This window comes from Megalops cyprinoides, chromosome 15 (assembly GCF_013368585.1).
Source record: "Megalops cyprinoides isolate fMegCyp1 chromosome 15, fMegCyp1.pri, whole genome shotgun sequence".
Classification (NCBI taxonomy): domain Eukaryota; kingdom Metazoa; phylum Chordata; class Actinopteri; order Elopiformes; family Megalopidae; genus Megalops; species Megalops cyprinoides.
The window spans coordinates 15,523,108-15,551,107 of NC_050597.1; the positions used below are offsets into that span (position 1 = coordinate 15,523,108).

Consider the following 28,000-nt stretch of genomic DNA (forward strand, 5'->3'; position numbering starts at 1 on the left):
AATATAAGGGATGGGTTCATCCCTTCCCATCCAGTCTCTCTCATCCTGCCATCTCAGTGCAGCCTTGTATATCCTAAACTCAAACTCTGTTGCAGTCCTGCAATATACAGTCCCCCAAACCAAAGCGAGTGCGTGTATTCTTCTTCCATTACCTGGAGAAGGTACTTCTGGCTGCCGTACATGACGTACTGTGGTGCCAGGCTGTAGATCATGTAGCTAGTGTGGAGAACGATGAGGAGCAGGATCATGCAGAGGAACAGCAGGGCCTGTGGCCGGGTCCTTCTTGGTCTAATTTTGTACAGCTGTCAGGGAAAACAGATTCAACCGCAGCACACAGAAAATAAAACTTTACACGCTAAGTAACTATATAACCAGCCACAGATATGTCAACTGACTTACAAGGTAGGTCTTTAAGACTTTACTTACAACAAAATGTGACTGAAAAGTTAAGTAGAAACACATGTATAAGTGAATAAGACAAACATAATGTTTTCTCAACAATACTACCTTCCACTAAAAAAAAAAAAACTGTGGTCACCACTGAATTGCTAGGAAAAGAGGTGTCAAAAAACTGTCATATATAAACATTGATAAAGAGGCATTACCCGTATCCAGAAGAACCATATGCCCATATTCCTAATACCAGCCATGGATGTGAAGACAAAGTACATGGTGATGACTGTGATCAGGATGTAATCCAGGGGGAAGACCTTGGAGAGACCAGAGAAAGGAAGAAAGCAAGAGAAAAAGAGAGAGAGAAGGGGAAAATGACAGACAGAGAGAGATTAGCCATCTCCTACAGTAACACACTGATAACCTGTCAATGCTCAATCACTGCAGATCCACAGGCTGCACAATGATGTGACCACACCTACACGGTCCATCAGTGCCGACAAGAAATTTAAGTCAGTTCGGTGCCAAATTTTATTTAATTTTTTGCAGCACAACAAATTCACCCTGAAAGGACTTTTTAGAAGGCAATTTAACAATGAGAGGCCAGACAATAGAGAGCTATTAAAAATCGCAGCCGCCCCTGCCTTCGCTGTCTCTGTCCCAACCTACCGCAGCACACGCCTCGTATAATTTAACACAGCGTTTTAATCAATGTTGTGTATGTGGATCACAAAAGGCCCAAAGGCGGGAAATAGACACAACCAAGATCATAGTTAGAAGTTACTCAAACCCAATAAAAGAACCGCAGTCTGAAGACGTGTAAATAAAACAGGTCAATTTGAAGCCACAAACAAGTGTACTTTGGGGTCATACCTTTTCACAGCTGAATACCTGATGGTGTCTAACACATACAGATGGGACTCTAAAAGATGCTCCATATTCTGTTTGGACAGGTTACACAAACAACAACCCCAGCCAGAATGCTACAAATACATGAGGGAGATTCTGCTATCAAGACTTCTTTTACTCACTTTGACTTAATGCAAAAGGTCATGCACAAAGGGCCTAGATTCAGACATGCATTCAATCCAACAGTGCAACAAAGAAATACTTAAATAACTTCTTTATCAATTTTATTTGAGTTGTGGTTAAAACCAAAGATAGTAACAAGTGTAGCATGTAGCTATTTGATTTCAGACTGTTATTTATTCCATTGCTACTCATACAAGGACACTTCTCTATCTCATATAGTATTGTATATATCAACAAAACTCTGGATATAACATACGACAATTGTATTCTTGAAATCAACTGATATTTGTATTATTCTTCTGGCATTTTTGAAAGTGTCATTATTTAATTTCACATTGTACAGCCATGAATATGCCCTAAAAGAATAATCATTTTCATCGTGTTTAGACTTTGAAAAGCAGGAATGTTATTACATTTCCATTTAATCCTCTTGAATACTTGACTAATTTCTCAAAAGAGGAGAAAGTTCTTTCAGGAAGTATTTGAAAGTCACGCTGAACCCCCACCCACCCATTAGTGTCTTTGGCTCTGTTTCACATCTCAGAAATTTTAATGCCTCATGCTTTGGCAGTATTTCGCTCGTAACTCTGTTGGAGTAGACATGCATTTTGAAAATTATTAAAATACACACCGACCTTTACATTTTCCCCATGCAGAGAGACTTTCCTAATTCCCACAAAATGTGATGATTCGAAGATGTCGGAGAGACTAATAACTCTCATTCGAGTTGTGGGAACAGACTGTAAAGTTTCCCACTTAATAATCACTGAAATTAATGGCCAGGGTTTCTCCACATTGTTATTTCATTAAGAGCTTTCCTCGCCTTGCAGACCAGAGGGAATCATCTCCCTTCAAACACATGTGAACCATTAATTGTGCCACGTGTGAGAGAGGTCTAAATACATCTTAAATCATCCAGCACTTTGCATGCTCTGAGTCGTCTCATCTGCTACCTAGATAAAATAGCTCTGAGATTCGACATGCAGGACTGAGGGAGGTGCGGTGAACATCACATTGCATTAAAACAGGGGTGCAGGCAATTCACCATTTCACTGTTTTGACCTTCAATCCTCCCACTTTTTGGTTTGGCTAAACTAGAGATTCTTGATCGGTGCCTGAGACAGCATATTCCACCACCATCAACAAAACACCAAATGATGGAATTCCTCATGTAAAAATATGGTCACATCCCACCAAGAGAGTTTCAAACACTTACAGAATCTACACCCAGGTGCACTGAGGCTGTTCTGGTGCCTCATGGTAGTCAGACACCCTATTAAGATACTTGATGATGGTCTTTCTTTTATTTTGGTAGTTACCCGCAGCTATGTAGCACCACCATAGGTGCTTGGTTCCACAGTAATAGTAGTAGTGGTATAATAATAATAACGATAATAACGATAATGATAATAACAACAACAATAATAATAATAACAGTAATAATAATAATGAAAGGAATGTTGTAGAAGTAGTAAGGAGGTGGTCACAGACTTTGCAGACTAGCTGAAGAGAACAAAGTCTTCTGTTGGACTTACAGGCTGAAGAGCCAGCAGGAGTTCATTCAGAGGGTTTGTTAGGTTGGTCCCAAAGACGACGAATCCTGAGTTGATCCCAGCTGAGTGGAGAGCTTTATCCAGACTGCAACCGAAAGAAAACAAACAGGCTGTAACCCATCATCAATACAAAATTAATGCTCACTGAATCCTCTTCATGTGAGGTACTGGGGGACATAGGAAGTGAACTATTTTTAGAAGAAGACATGACTTGGACAATTCAGCACATCATAAGATGCATCAGAAGGAAGGCATTTCAGCACACTCTTTGCACCTCACAGGGGACTAACCACCTTGTGTGTAAAACTGTCACATTGTATAAGATGTTTAGAATTAGAACATTAGAACTGACTTACTTTGAAATGAACAGCGCCACAGTGAAGAGAATGGCAACCAGGATGAAGAAAATCCCCAGGACAATCTGAGAGGTTGGAAAGAAAGACACGTCACTCAGTGGAAAAAAAAGGTCCTGGCCTTTGGAACCTCAAAGCCTGTGATGTCACAGTGGATTGTGCCAGTCCAGTGAGCTTTTTGATCAAGGTGCCATCACATGACCTGATACATGCGTTTAGCCCAGTGATGTTCTCTAACATGAGGATGAGAAAAGAGGAGACCTGAAACTTTCCATCTCTCTACTGCCCCCATGTGACAGTATGGTGTTGATGTTCACTGAAAAGCACTGAACACCTTTCCTACCTGTGGAGGGGGTATATCAGAGGCATATTAGGGTCACACAAAGAACTACAGGCTCAAGCAGAAGAGGAAGCCATAACCTTGGAGCGTAGCTGCTGTCCCAATGAGGATAGTGCCTTTAAATTCAGCTCAGAACACTTCTCAAAGCAGTCAGTCTGGCTGCCTTGCTCTGAATGTATCTGTGCAATGGCCATTGGGTAATGATGTTCAGCTAATGCTTCTGTACCGTTCCATTAAGCAGGTGATTAAGTGCAGTTCGAGTCTATAGTCTCTGCAAACTCTACCAGTTTTAGAATTGCACACTTCTGCTGTAACAGCTCAGTCTGTATCCTGACCTTTGTGGTTGTTTTGCAAGGGGCTCGTTGCTGCCCGGAGACTAGAAGGGGTTTTATGGAAAGGCTGCACTATATTTTTCTCTAGACAATGATGCTCTAGTGCTGCCCTGTGTTCAGACTGGCAGTCCCTTAGCCCCACAACACAGATCTTGCCTAGTTTATACTGAATGCTCAAACTAAAAGCGGGGGTTGAACTGACCCCCTAAGCATCCCCGTGTCAGCAAATTTGTAGTGTGGTCGGTGTTTTGTGTTGCATTGCCATTAAGCAATGCACCTGCAAACGTAACAATGAGAAAAACCACCCTATTTCTGTGTGCAAGACAAACATCACATACGGAAAACTAATTATGTTTATACAGGCATGGAATTGCAAAAGGGTCTGGGGCAGTGAAGACAGTTTTTTTAATTGCCAAGATCACTGCAACAGGAAGGCAGAGTAAGATGACTGCCTGGAGCAAGAGGGAGACAGCAGTGCTCTTCCACTGAGTGAATGAGCTCTGCCTAGAACCAAGAGAACCATGAAATCATCACGCTGCCAAAAGCAACGGCTCTGAGTGTTCCCTCCATCTCACACACAGACATACTCAAAAAGCTTTCAACACACATTCTAAGAGTGCTGAAAAAGGACGCTGAAGTGGAGGATAAGGCTTTGATTTCAGATGGAGGTGGAGTCTGCTGGAGGTATACAGTAAAAGTTACTGTTTTAATTATTTCCTTGGCAGACCATTACCCCAGGAGACTAAGATATCTTAAATGTTAGTATTATCTTCTTGTTTATTAAAGCTGGATATTTATTGAGGTGATTCAGGTTAAGTATCTTGCTGAAGGGCACAAAGGCAGTCCACCCACCTGGGGACAGACCCTGCCACCTACTGTCTAGCGGGGTGTGTGTCCTTCTCTCAAAAAGAATAATGGTAAACATACACCTCCATCCACTTTTAGATTGGAGAAAGGATAAGGCAGTTTATTCTAGTTCATATGTTCTGTTACATTATCTGTTATGATAATCAATAGAGTTACTGCCTAAAACAATAATTCATCCAATACTTTTTCTCTTTATGCATATTTTAAACAGAACTGCATTTTAAGTTTCCATTGACAGATAAAATCAAGTGCACTCAATCTGCAACTGGTAAAAAGGGTGCCTTCATAATTAGCTGCATAATATAAGACCACCAAAAAATGTTTATGCTGTAATGACAGATGCGCATTAGCCATCCATTATTAAACCCACAGATGACTTTCATTTCATTTAATTACAATAGCATTTGTTCCATGCTGTTGTATGCACAAGTACTTGCTTTTGTAGGAATCAAAAAGACTACAGAATTCAGAATCTCTTCCAAAGACAGACCCAATTTGATATCCAAGTCATGTACAGATGGGTAAGCGATCACAGAGGTTTTGGGCACACGCCCCAGTCATACCTTTTAAACCAAGGAAGGCATTCTAAGAATAGCAAAGACTTATCTTAAACTTCCGGTACCTCATGAGAGTATTGTAATTCCATTACTATTGAGCGTGGCCATCACTGATCAAAGCAGTGTGTACCAATGAAAAGATAATACTTGCTTAGGATTCTTAGTTACATTTTCTTACTTAAATCACAGAATACCAATTAAATGAAATTGACTGTCTCCCCAAAGTCTTTATTGGTGAATTTGCTTGATCATCTTGGTTGTTGTGTCCAGGGCCTCCAATCAAAAGAATGACCACCTCAAAACACCTGGAATATTTAAAGACAGATGGTGACTTGAAGGATTCACCACCATAACCCACTCACTACAATACACTCAATACATATTTCCTCCTATTGCATGGAGGTCATATTCTTTAAGACTGCTGTCAATCAAAATAATTTGTGCCACATGATTCATAAGTCAAGCACATCAATCTGTTTCATCTCTCCACACCAGAAAAGCTTAAGCCGCTGGTCTGGCCACCAGGCTAACAGTCAGCAATATGGCAGAGATTTCCTCTGTTTGCAGGAAAATGGAGCACTCTGCACAGCTGAGCAATTTCCCCTTAATTGTCCTGCAGTCTCTGATGTGATGCTACACTCAGCAGAACACCAGCGGGGCACCAATCACTCCCGTTTAATGTACTATGAAGCGTGCACGCCGAAAAACCTCCCTCCTTCTGCCAGCTCTGAGCACCTCTACGGGGAGACGGCGTGCTAACACGCGGCCGTCGTGCGGAGCTTTGGCTGCGCGCTCACTGGGCGGATCCAACAGTATGGTTAGTGGCAGCCCTGTGAGAGAGCTCTCCCCGCCGCACAACGTGGCATTCCTCAACGGCGTAAACAAGTGTCCCACCTCGTTACTGTGCAAATTGGAGTCTAGGGACTGTCATTAGTACAGGCTGTTATGGACGCTGGCTTTTATGAGGCGTTTTCTATCACAGACCCCATAGTGAGCTGTAAGACACCAAGATAAGAACGACTGTGATCAATCTAACCTGTGAGTGAAGGTAAAGGCAAAAACAGCTGTGATCAATCTAACCTCTGAGTGAAGGCAAGGTTCAAAACAACTGTGATCAAACTAACCTATGAGTGTGGGCAAGGGCAGAAACATCTGTGATAAATCCAACCTATGACTGAAGGCAAGGAACAGCTGTAATCGATCTAACCTGTGAGTGTGGGCAAGGGCACAACAGCTATGACCAATCTAACCTGTGAGTGAAGGCTAGGGCAGAAAGAGCTGTGATAAATCTAACATATGAGTGATAGCAGGGATACTGAGGCCAAAGACCCCTGTAGCTATGACTACAAGATTGGGTGTGTGCCTTGGATACGTTTATGTTTGTCCTATACTCCTATACCTAGCACTGTCTTTCACTGTTTACCTTACTACAGTTTATCATAATGAGGTTTGCCTGCACTTGTGAACTTACGCATTAATGTGCTGTTAGTCACACTCTATAACAGCTTCTCCTTGGTGACCCAATACATGTTGTTGCTTAGAAGAAACCAAAATAAAATAAAAAAAAAATCTGTTGACAGTAGGATGGCATGACCTCAGAAACCTGCAGACCATTAAGCAAAAAGCTAACAAATCTGTATCAATCACACATCTAATAATTGGTAGGACCACATACCAAATACTCCAAATTAACTGAAAGTCTACAAAGAATGCCACAGTGTACTTTTTAGGTCACAGAGCATGCCCCAGTAATGTTTTAACTTCAACCATCAAATTCCCTGGATAAACAGAGCCCCCCCCCCACTTCAAACAACCCCCCCATACTAGCATATGCCTGTGAGTAGCTGGCACTGGAATGAAAACTAATCTCAGACACACAAGTTACAAGTTTAAGCTAATCAAATTCATATCTCCCCTGCAGCTCCGAGCAGTCCTGTGGACTGAAATCCTGGAGCAATTAATCATCTTAATCAAAGCACATGACATGGTTAACTTATTGATACACAGAATGATAAAATGCCTTTTTAAATTCCTCAAAAAGTGCTGAAAAATCATCCCCATGGCCATGTAATAAATAGGACCTATCGTAGAACAAAGCTGCTCAGTTATGGTTCCGCACAAAGGAACTCTAACAGCAGGATTGTGGCTCTCTGTGAATCCTGTCAGCAGAGTGAGAACATTAGTGTAATGTTTTCACAACACAGTATGTCAGCTGTTCAAACAGAGCAGAAGGGGAACTCACCATAACAAAGCTTACAACCAGAGACCTGGATCTCCTTGGCTACAAAAGATAACTATAAATTGGCCAGTTCTGAATAAATCGATTGGAGGTTCTCAGAAAAGAACTGATTCACAGTCCCAGTGTGCTGTGGCTGGTGATCACTCAGCAAACCTATGTGTTTCACTGAAGCATCTTTGTCTGATAGTATGTACCAACCTGCTATTTGAGGCTGTTGAGTGACAGGTCAGTAAGGCTGAGATCGATGCCAAGCTGTTGGCCTCCACTTGTATGTTGAAAGACTGTGTCTTCATGATGTGGTAAAAATCTTCCACAGAAAATCAATCAATCAAATTTTGTCCCATGCCACTTGCATGAATGTTGTTAGTTGCTACATTAAGATGTATCATGTTGCTCCTGGGGTGTTAAAATGGTCACTGCTATTTTCTTGGCATCTTCCCCTCCTTTTTCTGTAATTGCCAATTGTACAAGTCTCACTGCAGCAACCTCTTCACTTCTGCAGGAGTGCGGGGCAAAGGCAAAGCAGTCCTCCGATGAATATGCATGCCAACCATGACTATTTTTCACACTACAAATCTCACTGATGGCAAACAGAGGATAAGTGCTTCTCCCTGCCATCTTCTCAGCAACTAGTACGGACCTGAATGAATCACTGGGTGCCAAGAGTTTGCCCACGGCCGACACGCCCATCCCTACACTGGCGACAGCAAGCAAATTTTAAAATGTGGACTAATGTATTCAAATAAAATGAACACTTTGCTTGCGGGGTAGTGCATCTTCAGACAAATGAGCTTGCTGTATTTATCTGCTCATATGAGGAAGCCAAGGGATTAATGTTTGATAACTACCTAAAAAAATGATCAGCACTAAATTGCACCACGTGTGTCAATCTCAGTTCTCCATCTACACACAAAGCAGTGACATACCTCTAGAATACCTGAACCTACAGTCCGGCACCGAAAGAGCTCTTGTTTTACTATGTGGTTTGCATTACAATACAACTACTTCACTTACCAAAACAATGTGTTATTTCATTTATTTATTAAATTTATTTACGTCAGGGACCACGTACAAAATACATTAATCTCAAAAAAGAGAAAAAGATGCTTTGTACCAGATTTAAGTACTAGCTAATTTCCATCTGCAGTCCCTGGGCAGGTGAAGTAAACAATAAAACACAAAACAAAACCTAACATCACCACTACAAATAGGCCAACATCCTATTCATACCCACGCAGGCACACGCAGACACGCAGAGACACACACACACACACACACACACACACACACACAAACATACAATAACACACTTCATAGGAATAAACACATTACAGAATATAGATATCAAAATATTACACATATATATCCAAAGTTATAAAATCAGGTCATCAGAATAATGCTGACAAGACTGGTTACTTAAGATTTTTTAACTTCACAGGAGAAAATATGGAAGCCTGTGCAGGTTTTCAATTCTATACCTACAATCTGTTTTGTGTTTCTTACCATAATGCAATAAAGAGGATTTCTGGTTTATTTCTGCAATGCTGGTCTATGGGAAGCCAGTGTAAATAACAAATCCAGAATACACAAAAACACACATGCTTGTTCCCACCAGGGTCATTTTGGCCATGTGGGGTATTACCTTGGAAACGGAACAGGCACAGGCCAGTCCTGGCAAATCCCATAAAATCCACAGCCACATAGTCGATAGCGGGCTAAATTGAAAACAGACTGCTTAATATGGCACTCAAGGTGGAACCAAGGTGTGCTTACCTTCAGCGGACGCAGGGCGCCACCCACCCTGGTACAGCAGCTCTTCTCTGCCACCTCCAGGTGTCTCTCCCTGCGATGCAGCACCTGCAGCCTGGACTCCAGGTCCTGCAGTGCCCGTCTGTCCCGGGCTGAGAGGGGGCGGCCGTCCTCGCACTGTGGGAGGGACATGTGATAATAAGAAACACAAGGGAGCACAACAGGATATGACACACCAGTTCAACTGCTTCACCATCCTTACACAGCAATAGGGAAAGGCACACGGATATTTATGAATGAGACTGCTGGCTGTTTGGACCGGACTCTTTGTCACTTGTATGTTCTCTCCATCCATTCTGGCTCTGCAGTGTAGCACAATATGCTTTGGTAGAGGTGATGTAAAATATATAAAGAGAAGCTGTAAGGACACAGCTGCCCTGTGCTCCAGACCTCTCCCAGACCCTTTATCATTCCTGATTCTCACATGCAGCCAATGCTGGCCCTGTACTGTCTGCAGGTGCTAATGCACCCACCCTGCTTTTATTAATCATTGATTTCATTTTAAAATTACGGAATTAACACAGTTATTCAGTTCTGCAATGCTTCCCAACACAATTAATCCAGCTTCCATGGTTTGAGCAACACAGGAAATCTCTGACAGTTTAGAAATGTTCCAGTCACAACTTCCAGGGGCTGAACAGCGATTCAGCGAAGATCAATTTAACTCTCGTGTTCTGAAAGACTGGTCCAAGTCCTAATGAACACTAGGTATTCACTGAGGGGGAACATGAGAGGACTAGGGCTGTGGGGGATTTGGGGCACTCACAGACACTGCCGTACACTGCAGCACAGAAAACAGCCAAGCAGTCTCATCCCCAAGCCAAATGGGTTCTCATAACAGCAGGTGGGACCAACCTTGGATTTGAGCTTCTCAATCTGGTGCTCTACCTCTTCAATGTCTTCACTGTTCTCCAGTCGCTCGTAGACCACGCTGCGCGTGCCCTTGATCAGGTTTAGTGGAAGCACAGACATACCATACGCCTGATGAAGAGATTGAACATGACAGTATGAAACAGCAGCCTCAGACGTCAGCAAAGGTCACCAGGGTACACCTATCCAGCCCTAAATATGTGTAGCCAACCATGCACACACAGGCACATGTATACAGAAACCTGCACATGCAGACACACACACACACGCGCGCACACACACACACGCGCGCACACACACACGCGCGCACACGCACACACGCACACGCACACGCACACGCACACGCACACGCACACGCACACGCACACACACACACAGTGATGAAGGTGATCTGTTTTATTGCCTTGTTATAACAACATTCCATTTTTTGCCATGCTGTCTTTGGAGCTTTGTCATGTAGTAAGTGCAGGACATGCAGGATACATGTGGTAGCTAGGCTTTACAATGAGTTTTCATCTTATCCCATGTCAAGGCCACAGGACAGGCCAGGCAAACATAAAGCAGTTCAAAAGGTGGTCCTGAGTGGCTCAGTCAGCGGAGCGTTCGCTTTGAGCGCAGGCTGAGCGCTACAGAGCGGGCTCAAAACTGGTCGTGTCATTTGTCAAAAATGACCTGGATTCCACAGTGTAGGAACAAGGTGTTGGGGGTGGAGGGAGTTACTCGGATGACGTCAGTGGGATAACGCCTATCCCCCCATGAGCACCAGTTCAAAAGTAGTGTGTTGTATGGCTTGTTGTGTGAAAAACAGCTGTGGGCTGCATGGGAGTGTATTGAAGGATTGCAGTCATCTCGCCTCAGCAGTCCTGTGAGAGTACAAAGGCTGCCACAGTGAGATGAGCCGAGTATACAATTGGTAACTCCAAAGTGGGACTGCATAAAGGAAAAAAAGCCATGCAAAGACAAGCCAGAGAGGCATTATTTATCGTTCATTGTAGGTTCTGTTTAGATCAGCTCCAAGGTTGTGCGTTGTGATATCTGCTGTAGCATGAATGATTGTGAGGTGTACCTAATGTCTTTATGGCCACCTGTGTGTTGGTTTTTAAATGAGCAGTTAAACACTGATCATATTGGTAGCAGGATGGGGGACAAGTTTAAATATGGGCCTTCTGGGGTACAGTGGTAGCTATTTCAGGAAAGAAATGTCTGACTGTTACTGTGAAAAGCAGTAATTGGCTTATTTTCTTTTTATCTGCCTACCTACTGTTTCACAAAACCCTGTTCTGTTATCCTTGTTCCTGTTATCTTTGCTTTTTCCTTTGCTGTCATACCTTTTTTCTTCAATAAACAATTTTTAATTCCCTATTTTTCATCATAGACAGAAATCTTAGGGCAAGTTATTACATTGTCTGTTCTTGAATATGGCCAGGTCACAACCAAAAAAGAGCACATACCCATGTGTGCACAAACACACGCACGCACACACGCGCACCATGATGAAGGTGATCTGTTTCATTTGTTTGTGATACCAAAATTTCATATACATACATGAATGCACAAGCACACACATACATACACAAAAATACACACTCAAATGATAATTGCAGACTCACACTCATGCAGACAGACACGAGTGCAATGTGTGCATGCATACAAATATATTCACACGCATATGTCCACAACCACACACATACCAGCACATGCACACAGACACACTCAATGCTTGATAATGACACAGTAACAAAAGAGCCGTTTTAAGCCGTTAGCCTTAAGGCTGATTCTTTCTTTAGATGGGATTAAAATGCTGTAATTTGCCATTTACAAAGTAGATATTTCTGAGCACACACTGACGACGACCATTTTGGCTGAGGATAACAAGTGGATTTCTGTCTCCAGGCAGCAAGCTGCAATCTAACAGTGCCCCCCTGTGGTAAGAACCATCCCTGACTTGGAATGCGCTGGAAGCTTCCAGCAGTCTGCAAATGACCACTCCTGAGAATACGCAAACGCCTTGCACAAAACCTGTTTGTGAGACTGCTTTATAAACGCCATAAATCAGCTCCTTTTTTAAATACCCCTGAGCACATCAATAGCCATTTCCTTTCAGAATGAAAAGGACTATGGCGCCACTCCGTGTCATGCGGGCACTGTTTCCTGGCAGGCACAATATGAGCCGTTTGAACTTTAATTAAAAGTGAGGACCATCTCCAATACCTGCGTGGAGGCCAATCAATACAGAGCGAGAGTAAACGAGGCTGGCTAGTGCTGTGTCTGACTCTCTGAAATCAGACAGCATACAAACCAGGGATCCTATTCTCTAGCCTTTATAATAACACAAGGATGCCTTTGGTGCAATCAGACCTTCACCCTCACCCCAGAGGCAGACCTCGGGTTTTGTCCAGCTTTACTTGCATGAAATTGCAGGAGTTTTTTTGTGTGTGTTCTTTTCTTTCAAATAGACTCCGCAGAGTTTACGTGCTAGATGGCATTACGGGGGAACTGGGAGGGAAGTGCGGAGGCTGGCTCTGTTATTATTAGTCTCTGCTGTGGATCTGGGCCCCGCTGGTGTCGTCCCCTGTGGTGAATCACTGGGTTCTTTGGGCAGGGAGCATGTCCCGAATACTGATCGCGACCCGGAGAGCCTCTACTCACTCTTGACTGACCGATTGCTTCTGAGCATAAAAACAAAAAGAAAAGGAAATACAACAAACCTGCACTACACTGGGATTTTTTTTCCCCCACCAACTGTAGCAGGAGAGATAAATGCAGGCCTGTGAGGACAGAGTGGTATAGGAGGGGAGCTGCCTGAATACCGAAGCCTGCGAGAGACGCAACGGGGCGGGTCATTATCCGGGAGAGAGGCAAAGGGGGCACAGCCGCCCCCACACGCACAAGTCGTGTCTTTGATATCCCTGGCCGGAGGGGGGCGGGGACTCTTTTACCAAGGCTGGGACTCAAATCAAGGCATCTATGGATCTTTGGAGGCCGGCCTGAGGACACTCCCACCGGCTGGCTCTCGCGTACCAGCGACCTCAGAGAGGAATTTGGTCTCAGCGCTGCAAAGCACACAGCCGCCGGCGTCAGACAGCCCCGAGACTGACGCTCAGGCAACAGTGGGCTGCCTTTTATCTGCTACACGGCTATAATTGATTATGTAAATGGAATGCCGTGAAACAGGCCAATTTGGAATTTCTTCCTTTTGACAGTGTTTTTTTTGGATTGGATTTCCTGTGTAATATTGTTTTTCAGGCGACAGAACTGCCCTATTGAAGACCACCGTGGACAGGAAAAAAAAGCCTGCAAATCAAATCAGAGGTTGTGGAACACCATTCAAATTAAATGTTTTTCTTTACTAAATGAAAATCAAGAAATAGCTCCAAAAAGGATTTCCGCAATTTCTGCTTATGGTCTCAAATGATCAAGTTATTAGCTTATTAAAAAAATATCCCTCTGTGTGGTTTAACAAAATTGTTCCAATTTCCCCTCTGTAATGACAGCATAGTGAAAATCATCAAGAAAAGAGAAAATGTCTAAAGGCTAGAATAAATGGAAGAGGTTTGCCTTCAGCGGACCCTGTATTCCCATACAACAATATGTGCCCCACTACCATAACAGGAACAATCAATACATAAATTGATTGAGCACAAACTGTAAAAGAGAGCTGTAAACTGATCTCAGATACTCATTGCTGGTTGCCTTTGAGCAACTGAGATTATTTCAAGCTGAGAAATAGCACAGAAAACACATTTTTACTCCTCTGACTTTAAGGGCCCTTCAGCAGAATCACCTGTGTATTTCAACAATGATTAAAAAAGTGTTCAAAGATGGCTTTACACTTCTCTGAGTGTTTCATAAGTCATTTTCTATTGTTCTGGGTGGGGGTGGGGTGGTTGTGTAAATTACTTTGACTGACATACTTTAAAATAAAGCCAAGGAACCAAGGAGATGGGATGAAATATAGATCTTGTTTTTTTTTGGACCTTAAATCCATTTTTGTCCTCTATGGTTTCATTGTAGTGTTAGATTATGACTAATTGACTGGGTTTGCACTCACATACAATACAAATGGGTGTTATTGGAGTAGAATGTGTGAGACGTGGCTTGTGATTTTATGTGAATAAACAGTGGTCACCATGTTTCTTAAATCATAATCCCTGTACCTGATCCTTTACAGATGATAGCTGGGAAGTACACCATAGACAATTAATACACATATCTATACAACTGTCATTAAAACTGCATTCACAGCCACAGAATTTTCTGAATCAGTACTGCTTACAATAACTGATTTTAGGATTTGTGCATATCCCTTTTGTATAGAAACAGAAGACAGACAAAAAACCCAGAATTTCTAACAGTTTAACACATGTAGCCCTGATGCTGACTTAAGATATGACCTTTTAATAATAATACTTTAATAATGCTACTATAGCCAATATTGTCATCAGCATTAGAACTAAATTCAAGTTCATGTGAAGGTGTTTTTCCCTCAAAAAATGTGGGTTCATTCAATACTATAGGACTATTTACAGTACAATGAAGAGATCACTGGATGTGGTGTTTCAGGTCCCCTGCATTGTGTATGTGTATTTATATATATATATATATATATATATATATATATATATATATATATATATATATATATATATATATATATGTGTGTGTGTGTGTGTGTGTGTGGGTGTGTGTGTGCCACAGCTGAGACATATGTTTAATGCAACAAGTGACGGTCTGACATTTGCCAGATGGTGGATCATGTATGTGTTTTTTTTCCTTCATATTTTCCCCAGGATGTTTGAGAATAAAATGAAGCAACACTGATTAGGGCAAATAAAAGGAGGAACTAACTGTGTTTACATGTGCTTTGCACACAGCCCTTGTCTGCTGTCCTGAAGGCTGCTAGGTGTGTTTCCACATCAGCCTTTGCATGGTGACACGGTACACTGCTCACAAAGGAAATGCCACATGACACTTTATGAAGTTATAGGTCTCAGGGCTGTCAGAGACTGTTTGAGTCAGGGGGAAAAAATGATTACAGAATTACCTCTGGAGGTTGCCACTATACCATGAACACTAACAATTATTCACTCAAGGGGAACACAGGGGCCAGATGGACCTCCACATACAAGGTAAATGTTATTTGAGGCTTTTGGGTCTGCAGACAGGTCCCTATGACAAGCTTTTTGGTCTACTGCACATAATGCACTGACTTTAAGTGATCGTGTCTTGTCTAGAGGCATCCTGGTTCTTTGTCTCTGTGGCAAAATTACTGTGATTAAAAGTCTGTCTTGACCATTTCCTTACAATCAGCAATCAATCAAAGTGTATTTAGTGTAGCAATTTTAACAAAGAAACTGTCATGCAGTGCTTCACAGACTGCACTGCACAGAAAAAATGTAAGTTATGGAAGATAAAATATGAAATTGGAAGAAGAGAAGGAGAAAAAGCAATGCCAGCAGAAAAGCAGTCACTTAGAGTAGTAATATTTAGAAGCAACAAGATGTGTTCAGACTATCCTGGTCTGGATGCACAGGTGTCCTTGTGCAACACCTTAAGGTTAAAGAGGTCTTAACAGTAACTAGCAGACAGTGATGGTTAAATGAAAGGGGAGAGATGCAGTTGGACATGTGGTCAGTTTTTTTTTTTTTTCCCTGGATGACTGGTGTTGAAATCAATAAAAACAGATGATATCCCATGGATTCTTCATAACAGGCCATGGTTCCATTACGCATCTGCTGTGTTGCAATATTAATAGCCCTGCACCTCCGAGAATATTGCGCTGGCCAAACTGTGACGGTCGGAACTGCTGCTCTTGCACTTATTTAAAGTGCACTTGGATGCAGCGGTACATGCAAGGTTTATGCTTTAGCCGGTGGTGTGAATTAAGACCGAGTGGTCACCTCCATACAAAGCCCAGTGATAAATTAACCTGCAGTGAGGAACAGTGTTAGCCGGTGCAGAAGGAACCTGTCACTTAGACTCCATTAGGTTAATGGCACATAATGGCATGTGTGTGTGTGTGTGGAGGGGGCGTGATAAATCACCTCCTCGTTTGTAAACTCAGTGATAAAGTAAGGAAGCATCAACCATGGGGGGGATACAATACTTCCTCTTTTTGCACAAGTAAAGCCCACGGACGACAGTATGTGAATGAGTGAGTGAGGGATGAAGAGAGACAGAGATGGAGAGAGAGAGGCAAAGAGAGATAGCTAGGGAGAATGAGAGACCAGATGTTGGCTTTCCAGCTGGCCACTTTCAACTGGGTAAAAGTCCTGCACCAAAAGGGATCCATCCAAAAACAAAGGCTTGTTAATACTGCTGATTTCTGAAGTCTGCTTTCGCAAAGCCTCTAACAACACGGGGTCAGCTCTGAGCCCACAGAGCCTGTGCTGCAGGAGTGGGGTGGTAATTAATAACTATGTGAAGAAGTGCTGTGCGCTGGACTATGGGGCACACTTTGTAAAAGAAAACAGCAAATCAGCCCTGGAAGAAGATCAGAACCCCTCAGGGGTGCGGCCTGGCGACTTTTCCATTGGATCATGGATTATTTACAAAAAGCTCTGGCTCCGCAGAGAGTGCCATAATACTGATCATCTGCCCTGAACTCAAATGAATTTAGCCCAAGCCCAGACTTTTGACAAGCCCGATTTACATTTTTCTGCCTTTCTGCAACCCTGTAGGGTATGCCCCAAACTCATTCAGAGCCTGGTCACTGTGACAGTAACTGTGAAAAATGGGTGGCATTAATAAGCGGTACAGTGCAGTCAATTTTTCTTATCTTTGTAAAGGTAGACAGCTACAGTATGCTGAGGGAATCAAAATACAGGCATATATTAATGGCCTTTGATTTGCAGTGTATATGTAAGCAGCAGATAAAGGGTGTGTAGAATGTGCACATTCATCACAATGGCATCTTGCCCACACAAGTAAACGACAACTTCAAGACTGGAATGACTGAAGGCTGATATGCAAAAATTGCATAAATGCTGACCAAAAAACGGCCACACAGTGGACAATGGGCCTTAGTCATTGGGAACTACGACATTGGAACCTAGTGAATGGTTCTCAGTGTTCTCATGTCAAAATGTTGAGATGTGAAATCCAAAATATCAGGAATATGCAGTTTAAGGCATGCCATTTATTACAACTTCCATTTGTGATTTTTATGCATATATTGCACAGCATACATAGGCCTACTTTTCAAATTTAAAGTATGTATACTTTCCAAAGTTATGAATATGAAAGTGGTAATAACTAATATATTATATATTCAGTATATTTTGATGTATTTCCAATGAATGCCATACAGATCAGACTTTACATTTTCACACATTACATTTTTTGTAAGAGTTAGTACTTCTGCTGTTTTTCAAAAGTATTTGTCTAGAGCATTCAAATCCCTTCGTTCATTCAGGTTGTGAATGATCTCGCAGACACAGTTTAGTCTGTGATTTGTTGCCACCAGTCAGCCTGCAGAACCATAATCATGCGCAACACAGATAATGTGAGGCAAAACTGTCCATCTGTGCTTTCTCCCATCACCAAGTAATCTGGAAGAGTCAAGAAGTGGCAAACATTCTGTACAGCCATTCGAGTCAAGGTCTGGGACAGTGGAGCCCAAAAGAAAACTGCCACCGTCAATTAAGCTGCTCATCCTGCAACTTCAAGCAACTTCATTCTGGCTATGGTGCTGCTCTCCTGACTACTGTAAATCATCCAAGCAGCAGCCAATAGCAATCCCCATGTCTACTCACCGTGTAGGTGATCACTGCCAGCATGCCAACCAAGGTCAGGGAGCTGATGGAGAAAGACAGGGCAGCCAGACCATCTGCGGGATGAAAAACAATAGAGAGTGACTGAGTCAGACTGTGCTACTTTTTTTCAACAATACATAACTGGATTATTTTCTGTTTTGTAGTTTTAACTTCCATACATGGGTGCATATGCAAGAGAGGCCTCTGAAGGTTACATTAACCTTTAGCGCAGAGCATGGTCGCATCTCTCTGGCAGGTGCCCAGGACCTTTTCCTGGAACGCCAACCACAAACACGTAGTAATAATAAGCCTTGGTCAAGACAGGAGTCATCATTGGACTGTCTCCCTGCTATGTTATACCTTGTCTGGCCAACTACTGAAACTTGGTCATTCAGCACTTCTATTATTGTGACTCCTTTTATGACTTTTGCTTGTGTTGTATTCTGCCTCACTTCTTAAGTTGCCTTGGCTAAAAGCCTAATGAATGAATGTAATGTAATGCAAATTCCAAGTACGGTAATGTCATTTTCTACTTATTTGTGAATTCCGTACAGCTGTAACCAACATGAGGGCATCACTGAACAGCTGCCTGACAGAGGACACAGAACATAGGCAAACATTTGTCATGTTCTGGTGCAGATTTCCATTAATTTCCCTTTAAGCTTGCCCTGTGAATGAGGGGCTGTCATCATCTTAAAAGGGGCCTTCACTGCTGCCATCTCTACACATTGCTGCCTCCCCTGGTGGACTCCATAAGCATGTACATTTTGCACGAGAACATGTGCTCATTTTCCAAAAGACTATCATCAAAAGACAAGTTTACTTTTAATAAAATACTTTACACATTACAATAAAAATAGATTTCTCTTGAGATTCGGTTAAAAGTCATATTTGATAACTACATTAATTTATTATGAATGGTTAGCTCTTACAAATGTACTTTTATTAGCTATGTGCTATTATTAGCTGTGTGCTTCCTAAACAGATAATTATAAACTTACCATAGCTTCAGTAAGCCAATTATCTAACCAGGCAGGCCACACTGCAACACTATTTTTACAAAGATCCACTTTGCTGACTAGCATTGCTAGGGATTGCTCACTAGAAATTTATTTCTGTGGCACTTGTGTGCTAAGTAGTCCCATGAGTGTTCAGAATCCTTTTTTTTCAATTACATAGCTGATGTTAATGAGAAAGCCAGGCATTTTAATTGTAGAGTTATCTGATGTATTTATAAAGGATGGGACAACATGGCTAGCTAACTCTATTGCCAGCTATTTAGCAACTGAACAATACTCAGCAGATGAGTCTTATTCTGTCATGAATAATGGGAGTTATAATGCAATAAAAAGTGATAAGTGAGTCATAAATGCAAAACCCTTAATAACCCTGCCTATCCTTGCTCCCTCTGCATCAGAGAGCATACTTCTGTAACATAAGTGGTACGTCACTCAAAGTCCACACTTTGCGTTACAGCAGAGGGAAGACTGAAAAACAAAACTAAGGGCTTGTGTAAATTATGCTCGCTGGTTCGTCCTATTGCTGATAATGGGGGAAGACTCCGCTGACAAGAAGAGAAGGAGGATTTAATGACAGTTCCTGGCACAAGTGAAATTAAGTTGGTGAGGACGTGTGACCAGATTCTGATTGTCATTGCAACAAAGTAGGAGTCAGCCGTGCCCTTCTTTATTTCCCACAATCCACTAACACCGGTCCTGCAGCACATTCTCCAGCTCACACCCTTTGTTTAAAAAACAACCCAAAAAAAATCCATTTTCTAAGACAAAAATTTGAGAAACACTACACATGTCCAATACCACTTCTGGGGAATTACAAAGCTTCAACACAGACAAGACCGTAAGGATGATTTTTATACCTGCTCTCTATTCCCAAGAAATAAGCTGTGAAGTTGACAGCTGGGAGCAGAATTAACATTTGAATAGGAGTGCATTTCCTTTGTGATCTCCTGCTTTTGTGGAGCGGTGAGCTTGCGAGAGATAGTGAGAGAGACAATGGATTCTTGTTCTGCGTGGAAAGTGTTCTGTTTATGAACTCCACACAGAAACAGAGGGCCGGATGTGTGCTACCTCTGCGCTCGGTTTCCTGAGGAGATTTTCCGGGGATTAGACAGAAGGAATATTGTCTATTATCGGAGAGGCACCACATCTGCACAGACCCAATTCCCCGTGAAGAAATGAGAGGGCCCTTATCTCACTGTGCATATACTCCTTCAGGCTTGTGTGTCCTGAAAAGACAGGCACAGAGTGTGTATTAAAGAGCTACTTTAGCCACACACTCAGCTAAACTACACTGTGACATAATCGGGCGATTACAAAGACATTCTGGACCCACTGTGCAGGTGGGATTTGGGTGAAACTAAATTGGAACACACTGTGGCTGTAACACTAACAAACATATCATTTAGTAAGAAGAGGTGTACAAACCTATCTATATCATGTCTATATCCAGCACAAAGAAATTCAAGTGATGAGCACTGCAAGTGATATCCATAAAGAACTAACAAAATAATGTTCATGTATGCGTATTTGTACATCTTGGGGTGCTCCCCAAGAGAAAATTCTCCTTTAAAGCTTCCACAAGGATCCATTTTCAAAGATGCACTTGCCTTTATGCAAGAGAGCAAGAGAGCTCTTACTTCATAAAACTGCTTCCATCTATTTACACACACTACACATCTAACACACATCTGCAAGTAGCAGAGGACTTAAACAGGACCTCAGTGGCATCTGTCTCAGACATGAATTAAAATTCATTTTACAATTATGCTTTAGTTTTTTTATCCAATCACATGTTACTAAATTAGAATTGTGTTACCAGTTTAGCTCCACCTTGCAGCTGCAAGAATGCAGCTTTCAAATTATGCTCCACCTCCACACAGCACTAGAATGATCACCAATGAATTATGGTTAATTTGAATGCATTCACTATTATCTGGCACAGACATTACGGCCATCACGACATAACAATATCTCGATTTGAAACAGGGCACATTGCGTGTCTATACCTCAAAACAACAAGGAATAACTGTTATGTTGAATGTGTATGAAGAATCAGATGCTCAGTAGGTAATTGTATGAGGAAACCACATCAATGAACACATTTTCTCATCTTACAATCTCTTTCCACTATGTTCATTAAGAATGCTTCAGGGTCAACTTCATCTGAGAGCACAGTGCTAAAATGGCACATTCCAGAGCAAGAGCCATAAGCAGCTATCAGAGGCTCTTTGCACTGCTAAACAGGGATGACACTGGATCACTATGCATTTGAACTCTGGAGTAGCAGGCAAGCCTCAGAGGGACCCAGGAGGATGCCTCTGATCCTCTCCCCATTAGCGGAGGGAAGCCTCAGGAGGCAAAACACGGGCGCTGGAAAGCCCTGGGTGGGGATATATGAAGAGATCTTGGACTTGACGTGATTGACATAAGCTTCCAATCTGTAAACCGGCATGAGGTGTCTGTATCAGTCACATCCACCCCTTCACACTCATCTGTAAAAAATGGTAACAACTGCCATATTTGAGCAGCAGCTGTCTAGACGAAGTCTGTGCAGCAAGGATCGGAGCGGCTCGTAAATGCGGGGAACGTCTCGACTGTCCAATTAACCTTCCATCTGGACTGAAACAGAGGAAGAAAGAGGAGGTAAAGAAGGGGTAACCTCCCTGCTTCCTCCTAAGCGTGTGCCCAGAGGGCAGATCAGGGCTGGGGTGATCGGTGAGAGGGCGGCGGCAGATGGTAGCACATCCTCCCTGATCAGCAGATGGCAGAGCGCTGGGAAGATCTGGTGAATCTGCACTTGGAGGCACGCCCAGACCAACACAGCCACCGGGCAAAAGTGTGGCGTTCCATTGGAGGCCAAATGGGAATAAATATGAATATAAACTAACGACACACCCCAGAGACTGTGCAGGGCAGAAGATGAAAAAAAATGGACGTGAATAAATAAAAGGAGGCACAACCCCTGGTTTCCTCAGATAACCTGACACACAGAAGCACAGGAGGCTGAATGACATTGATGGTAAAAGGTAAAAGCTGCCACTGTGGTGCCCTGCAGGCAGCGCCACACAGGTCCGCAATCTCCGTCCACCGCATATTGCGGCTTTTTCTCCCTTAACAAGACACAGACCATCCTCCCTGTTATGATATTCACGTTTATCCAATCTTTAAATCTGCACTTAAGCTAAAATTTCCATTCTTATCAAAGGGCGTACTTACGGCTGCTGCCCAGCTCCTCGAACAGGTACTGCACTTTCTGCCACTGCGTCGAGTTCTGACTGGGTGGTGCTTCGAGGGGAACAAAGGCCCTGCAATGGAAACATGGTCAATTTCTCTCTCTGCAGATGTCCACATGGGCTTGAATTTAAGACAAGAAAAAAACATACACGGGGACTACATTTTTTTTATTTTACACTCAAAGAAATAAAAACAGAATCTGCAATCTGCAACTGGCTAATCAGGTGACAGGTGAATGCGTGCATCAAGCTTAACTGCATGCATTCACTGCATGAATAACTGAAACCATGGTTACCCCAGGTATTCTTTAAAATAAGTTGGTGGATCAAAGTTTTGATTTAATGATTTACTTAATCATGATTCAACAATTAAGAAAAAAGCAAACAACACTCAAGCTGTTTGTTCATCTGGAGGTGGAGGTGGCTGGGGTCCAGCAGTAAGATCAAAATCTTTAAATGAATTTGACAAACGATGGGCAAACCATGACAACACTACAAATTTCAGCTACCCTGGCTGAACACCTAAAAGATCCCATTAATGAACTACACAATTTTAGCTGACACAGCATCTGTTTAGCAAAACGTTCATTCAATTACACATTTAAACTGTTAGCATTAAAACGTATACCCCCAGGAGTGGGGACAACTTATACTGGTCCTTCTTCATTGTCAGTTTTAAATACAATAAATCAATAATACAGGTTGCTGCAATTGTTTCATTATTTGCATTGATTTTAGCACCTTGATGCATGATGCTTGATAAAAAAAGACATACAAGACATACAAGACTGAGTTATTCTTATAATTTAAGACATAGGCTCTGAAGAAAACCAAAATAGCCCAGACCACTTCAAAGATATTTTCAAAGATCATATTTTTAGATGGTTATTTATCCTTCATGCATTAAATATTGATTGTGCTTTCAATTCTGTTTGTCTACCTCATGTTCTACAACAGAGACCTTCCATCATCCCTTCTGATGCTTCCGCAATTAGAAACAGTATGACCCTCGAACAGTTATAAATTTGTCCTCTTCCCTGCTATTCAGCATTTGACCATCCACTCACCTTGTAAATTTCAAAATTTTTTGACAAATAAAGGTTGACTACCATAATAGGTCCAATGTCCACAGAGCAAAAAATAAAAAATAAATAAATAATTTAATTAATTTAAAAAATTCCAGACCTGGGAGTCCAAGGACACTCCCAAACACTAATTATTTTGTTTCATTAGCTTCATTTTTCTTGAGGCCTTGTTCTTAAATTACTTTTGGACTTTAATTAAATGGATCGGCGCGTGCCATTTTGTTCACTTGAAACGGTCATTACCGTGGCATTTGTTATGCTTAGTGCACAACATGTCCTGGGGTTGGATTGAAACATTATTTATCAGGCACAGCTGATTTTGACTGTTGTACGCCTGCAGGCCGAGAAACACATTAATCTAACAGACTGATCTGAGAGCATGTCAATCAACTCATTTGAGGACTCGGTGACAGATTGAGTAGTCAGAAGCCCCCAATGAGTGTGGAGAGGGAGGGGAAAATGTTTGGATTCCATGCACAGGTAAACAGCTATACCCTGGACATACTAGTAAAGTCCGATTAATATCCTTGTGAGTGTTAGACTAAACATTTGCAAAAGGGTTTAATGTATAAATGAAAGAATGAGAGGAGAGGATAAATCACGTTTGTTACACCACCATGTTCACCACAAAATATAACCATTCCTGTCTGAAATGCACCACGGGCATTGTTAGCATAAACTGGAAAACACAATCATTAGGGTCCCGAATAATTGTGACTAACTTTCCCAAATAACTTGACAAATAACTTTAACACAGTTCAGGTTTTTGATTTGTACTGCTTTCCAACTACTCAGCAAGTGTTTACATCTATACAAATGAAAATCTGCCATTTTCATTTGTTATAAAGTCATTTCTTTCAAAGGTCTGGACAGTCTCTGAATTAATTAATGAAATTAAAAGGGGGTGTTGTCTACATATGCTGGAATCGTCTAAATTATATTATGCAGAACATCATCTACATGGACAAATAAATGTTAACCAATGCGTGACTAAATGGCCTCTGTATATTCCAGATAGCCTCCAAAGTTTTGTGACATTCTGGAGGCATCCTCCTACACTCCTGGAAGGCCTGTAGAGATCAGAGGTCAGAGTCTCTTTGAAACCGCACAGTCAGATCTGATCCAATCCCAGGCAGCAGTTACCAGACAAAAGGTAGTGTATCAGGATTGTCAGGTCCAAGTAAACAGCAGGTTGGTGTTCTGTGGGTAACACGCTCAAAAAAAAAAAAAAAAAAGAACTCGGGGGACAAAGGCTGTGATGGTACAACACGGCAGGAGTGAAGAAACAATTGCCTAACACAAAGGCACAAAGAGGTTGGTTCAAAAGGTAAAGCGAAGACCAAATTGCTCTGTCGCAGACCAGCCTGAACTTTTGTGACATGGTCCGTTGTCGCAGGAGGCTGTGCGGCGTCTCTTCCGCTATTCATCCACCGCTGCTCCATTTAATGGTTGAGAGCACATTAGATTATATGACCTGAACTGCAGGCATGTTACTGTCACTGTGGCAAAGGAATTCCATTATGTTTATACCACGCGGCCACTGTTGAACGCAAACAGTGTAAACCTGAGGTTAAATGGAACACGGTCCTGGCCATGTATCACTGTAGATTTAGGCATCAAGTCATCTTTCAAAGCACTTAATCATAGCAGGGGCGATGGGACACCGCACGACGGCATTGGCTGCGCAGGATTCTGAAAGCCTGCGGCTACCTCCGGGCCTCTCCAAGGCCTAGTTTAGAATTGAGGGTTTGCGATTGGCTGAACAGCTTCACCCTCTTTGTGTCTGAGATGTGCTATTATTACACCAAACAATAGCGATGTTGTAAGGGATGGTCAGCTGGGGACTTTGAAGTCTGAGGTCAGTGATTCCCATGCTGATGGACTTGAACACTCAAGCATGTTTCCATCAGAAAGCCTAGAGGGAATGTTTCTCAGCAACTAATTCATACAAAATACAAAAAAGTCAAGAGCTGAGACACTGTATGATGTTCCTGATTTTGACTAAACAAACAAATGTAGGCCAAGCACAAAAAAGGCAACTCAAACCTATTTACAGTCTACCTTCATACCGTCAACATGTAAGAAGCTTACTTCAATCAAACAAGAAGTAGCAAGAGTAAATACCAGCCACTCATTTCAAATCCAGTCGTGGTATGGTTCCAGTGTACAAAAGCTCTTGCATCCCACAGAGCACTGAATGACGGCTACCAGGAACATCACAATCGAGATGTGGGCTTGTGGCGCACAGACGCAACAAAGGGAAGGTTCAGAACCCTGAAGCATTAGTATTCCATCTAACTTTCCAGTACTCGCCAGGGGTTTCCAGACTTCAATCCAACCCCCACTGCCTTCCATGCCATTGCCTAGCATCAAATTGTTTGTTTTTGTTGTTTTTTTTTTGGCATATGGAAATTTCAAAAGGGCCAGAGCTAATTTGGGCTTGGCGACGGGCAGTTGTGGATGAACAGGTGGCAACGGCAAGAAAAAGACTTGATTTCCTTGAAGAGGATCGAGCTCATTACCAAAATACAATGACACATTCAAGTCCCTGTGCTGGTGGTACCTATCGAACCCGTTACTTACCCAATTAGAAGGAGTGCCGTGCACACAATGAGAAATCCAACTGTGTACTTCAGTGCATTTTTCACTTGCTGTAATAAAAGAGGAAATTAAAGTGTATTTAATCAGGGCTGTAATAAAATCAAGTTCATCTGGGGAAGTAATTTCATATCCTGCAATTTAGTGAGGGACAATGGGAGGCAGAGAGCTAGTCTCTCAGTCCAACCTGACTAAGGAAAGTGCACACACTGAAAACTATTCATGCCATTCAAAAAGAGTTGTTTCAAAGGTTTCTTAGCTATAAGAGAAAGTGTATCTGTCAGCTGAAAACCAACAGGAAAAACTAAAATCAGCCTATACACACAATTTATATATCGTACATATACTCATACATATGTATACGTATATGCACACACAGTGCCTTACATATTTATTCATGATTAAACAGGAACAAGTTATGTAACAAAACATAAAATACATATGGATAATTTGCACTGCAACTTTTTGTAATATTACATAGCGCACACCAATTGCAAGAGTCATATCCATCCAGGAGAATTCAATTGTTATAAATGGTTGATTCTTAAAAGTGGGCTGGAAATGAATGGGTAAAATGGCTACTGAGGTTTTTTTCTTAATTAACAGAGAAATGTCTTCAGACATGGAACAAAACACATTTTAAGTGCTCAGTATCTTAATACAGTACAATAATTTATTTAATATAAAACAGCATGACTCATATTAATTATATGAATGTCACTGTGCAAATTGCTGTTGAGCTATAACACCGTAGCCCAGTCCAATATCCTTAACTAAATTAAAATATAAAATAATAGATTGATTAACATTAATTATTTCTGAGTGTCTGGATGATAACTGCCACTGGGCCTTGTGGTGCATTGCGGTTACACCTCCTTAGCAGATCACAGATTCTTAAAACAGGGTAGGCTGTGCAACACCCAGTCTCTCAGCTGCACTCCTTCCAACGGTCTTAAGAAGAATCAAGCAAGAATCAAGAAGAAGCCTTTTTTATCTGTAGAAAGCCGCATCAGCTGTCATTCAAGCACTTAGGTAAAACTCTGAATTTTTTATTTTTCTTTTTATGCACCTTTGCACTCCATTGAGTACGATATTGTATGTTGCAAATGAACCCAGAATAAGTCTAGTGTATATATGTATACACACACACACACACACACGTGCGCAGACACGTGCACACACACACACACACACACACACACACACACACACACACACACACACACACACACAAGCACACACATGCACACACATACATATACACAAACACACACACATGCACAAACCTTGGTATCATACTGCTATACCTGAGATCATTAAACATCATTCCAACAATGGAAAAAAAGCAAATTAAAGATCTTCAGCCAGTAAGATGTTTCGTGTGATATTTGTTAAACTTTTGTTAAAGTGGCAAATGTGTGTTGTGGATATTTCATCATTTATCCACTTTCTATGGTTTAATCCAATGTTTGACTTTTTGCAAATTTATATCTACCTGAAACCATGTATACCTGGCCCCACAATACAAAATGAGTTCTGCAGAACACAAGACTTTGTTGCCCTTAACCCCCCCACCACCCACCCCTACACATATCATAGTCCTTGTTCTATTCTGGTCTGTTGTAGAAACCAAGATGGAAGGGCGTTGTACGTCCAAGCTACACAAACTGCAATGCTGAAAAAGTGGCTGTGAGGAAAAAGAGGGGCTGAGATGAAGAGTTTGAGATGTTGGCGCTGTTAATCACCTCGGCCGTGAGCTGAGAACATGGGCAGCACCTTACCGAGCACTTGTTGATGTTGTCATCGTCCCTCTCCTCATAGTAGAAATAAACAAACGGGATCCAGAGGAAGACGCAGAACAGGATGATGGAGTACAGAGCTGTGAGAGAGAGCAGAGCATAAGAGAGGGGTAGATCTGTAGCCTTCACCTGCAGCATCCCCCCCCCACAAAGAGCACCTCATCCAA

The 28,000-nt window shown here is 42.0% G+C and overlaps 1 protein-coding gene across 1 annotated transcript in view; it reads right to left on the minus strand.

Annotated features, from left to right (window-relative positions):
- Window positions 1-28,000, minus strand: part of lmbrd1 (LMBR1 domain containing 1) — a 74,002-nt gene that overhangs the window by 22,355 nt on the left and 23,647 nt on the right. Inside the window, exons 4-13 of the mRNA XM_036547032.1 lie at window positions 27,816-27,913; window positions 26,020-26,087; window positions 22,335-22,423; window positions 18,100-18,173; window positions 10,331-10,456; window positions 9,440-9,592; window positions 3,335-3,399; window positions 2,961-3,063; window positions 606-710; window positions 153-302 (exon numbers count right to left, since the gene is read on the minus strand). Coding sequence (XP_036402925.1) covers window positions 153-302; window positions 606-710; window positions 2,961-3,063; window positions 3,335-3,399; window positions 9,440-9,592; window positions 10,331-10,456; window positions 18,100-18,173; window positions 22,335-22,423; window positions 26,020-26,087; window positions 27,816-27,913 — 1,031 coding nt within the window. The remainder of the gene's footprint in view (window positions 1-152; window positions 303-605; window positions 711-2,960; window positions 3,064-3,334; window positions 3,400-9,439; window positions 9,593-10,330; window positions 10,457-18,099; window positions 18,174-22,334; window positions 22,424-26,019; window positions 26,088-27,815; window positions 27,914-28,000) is intronic.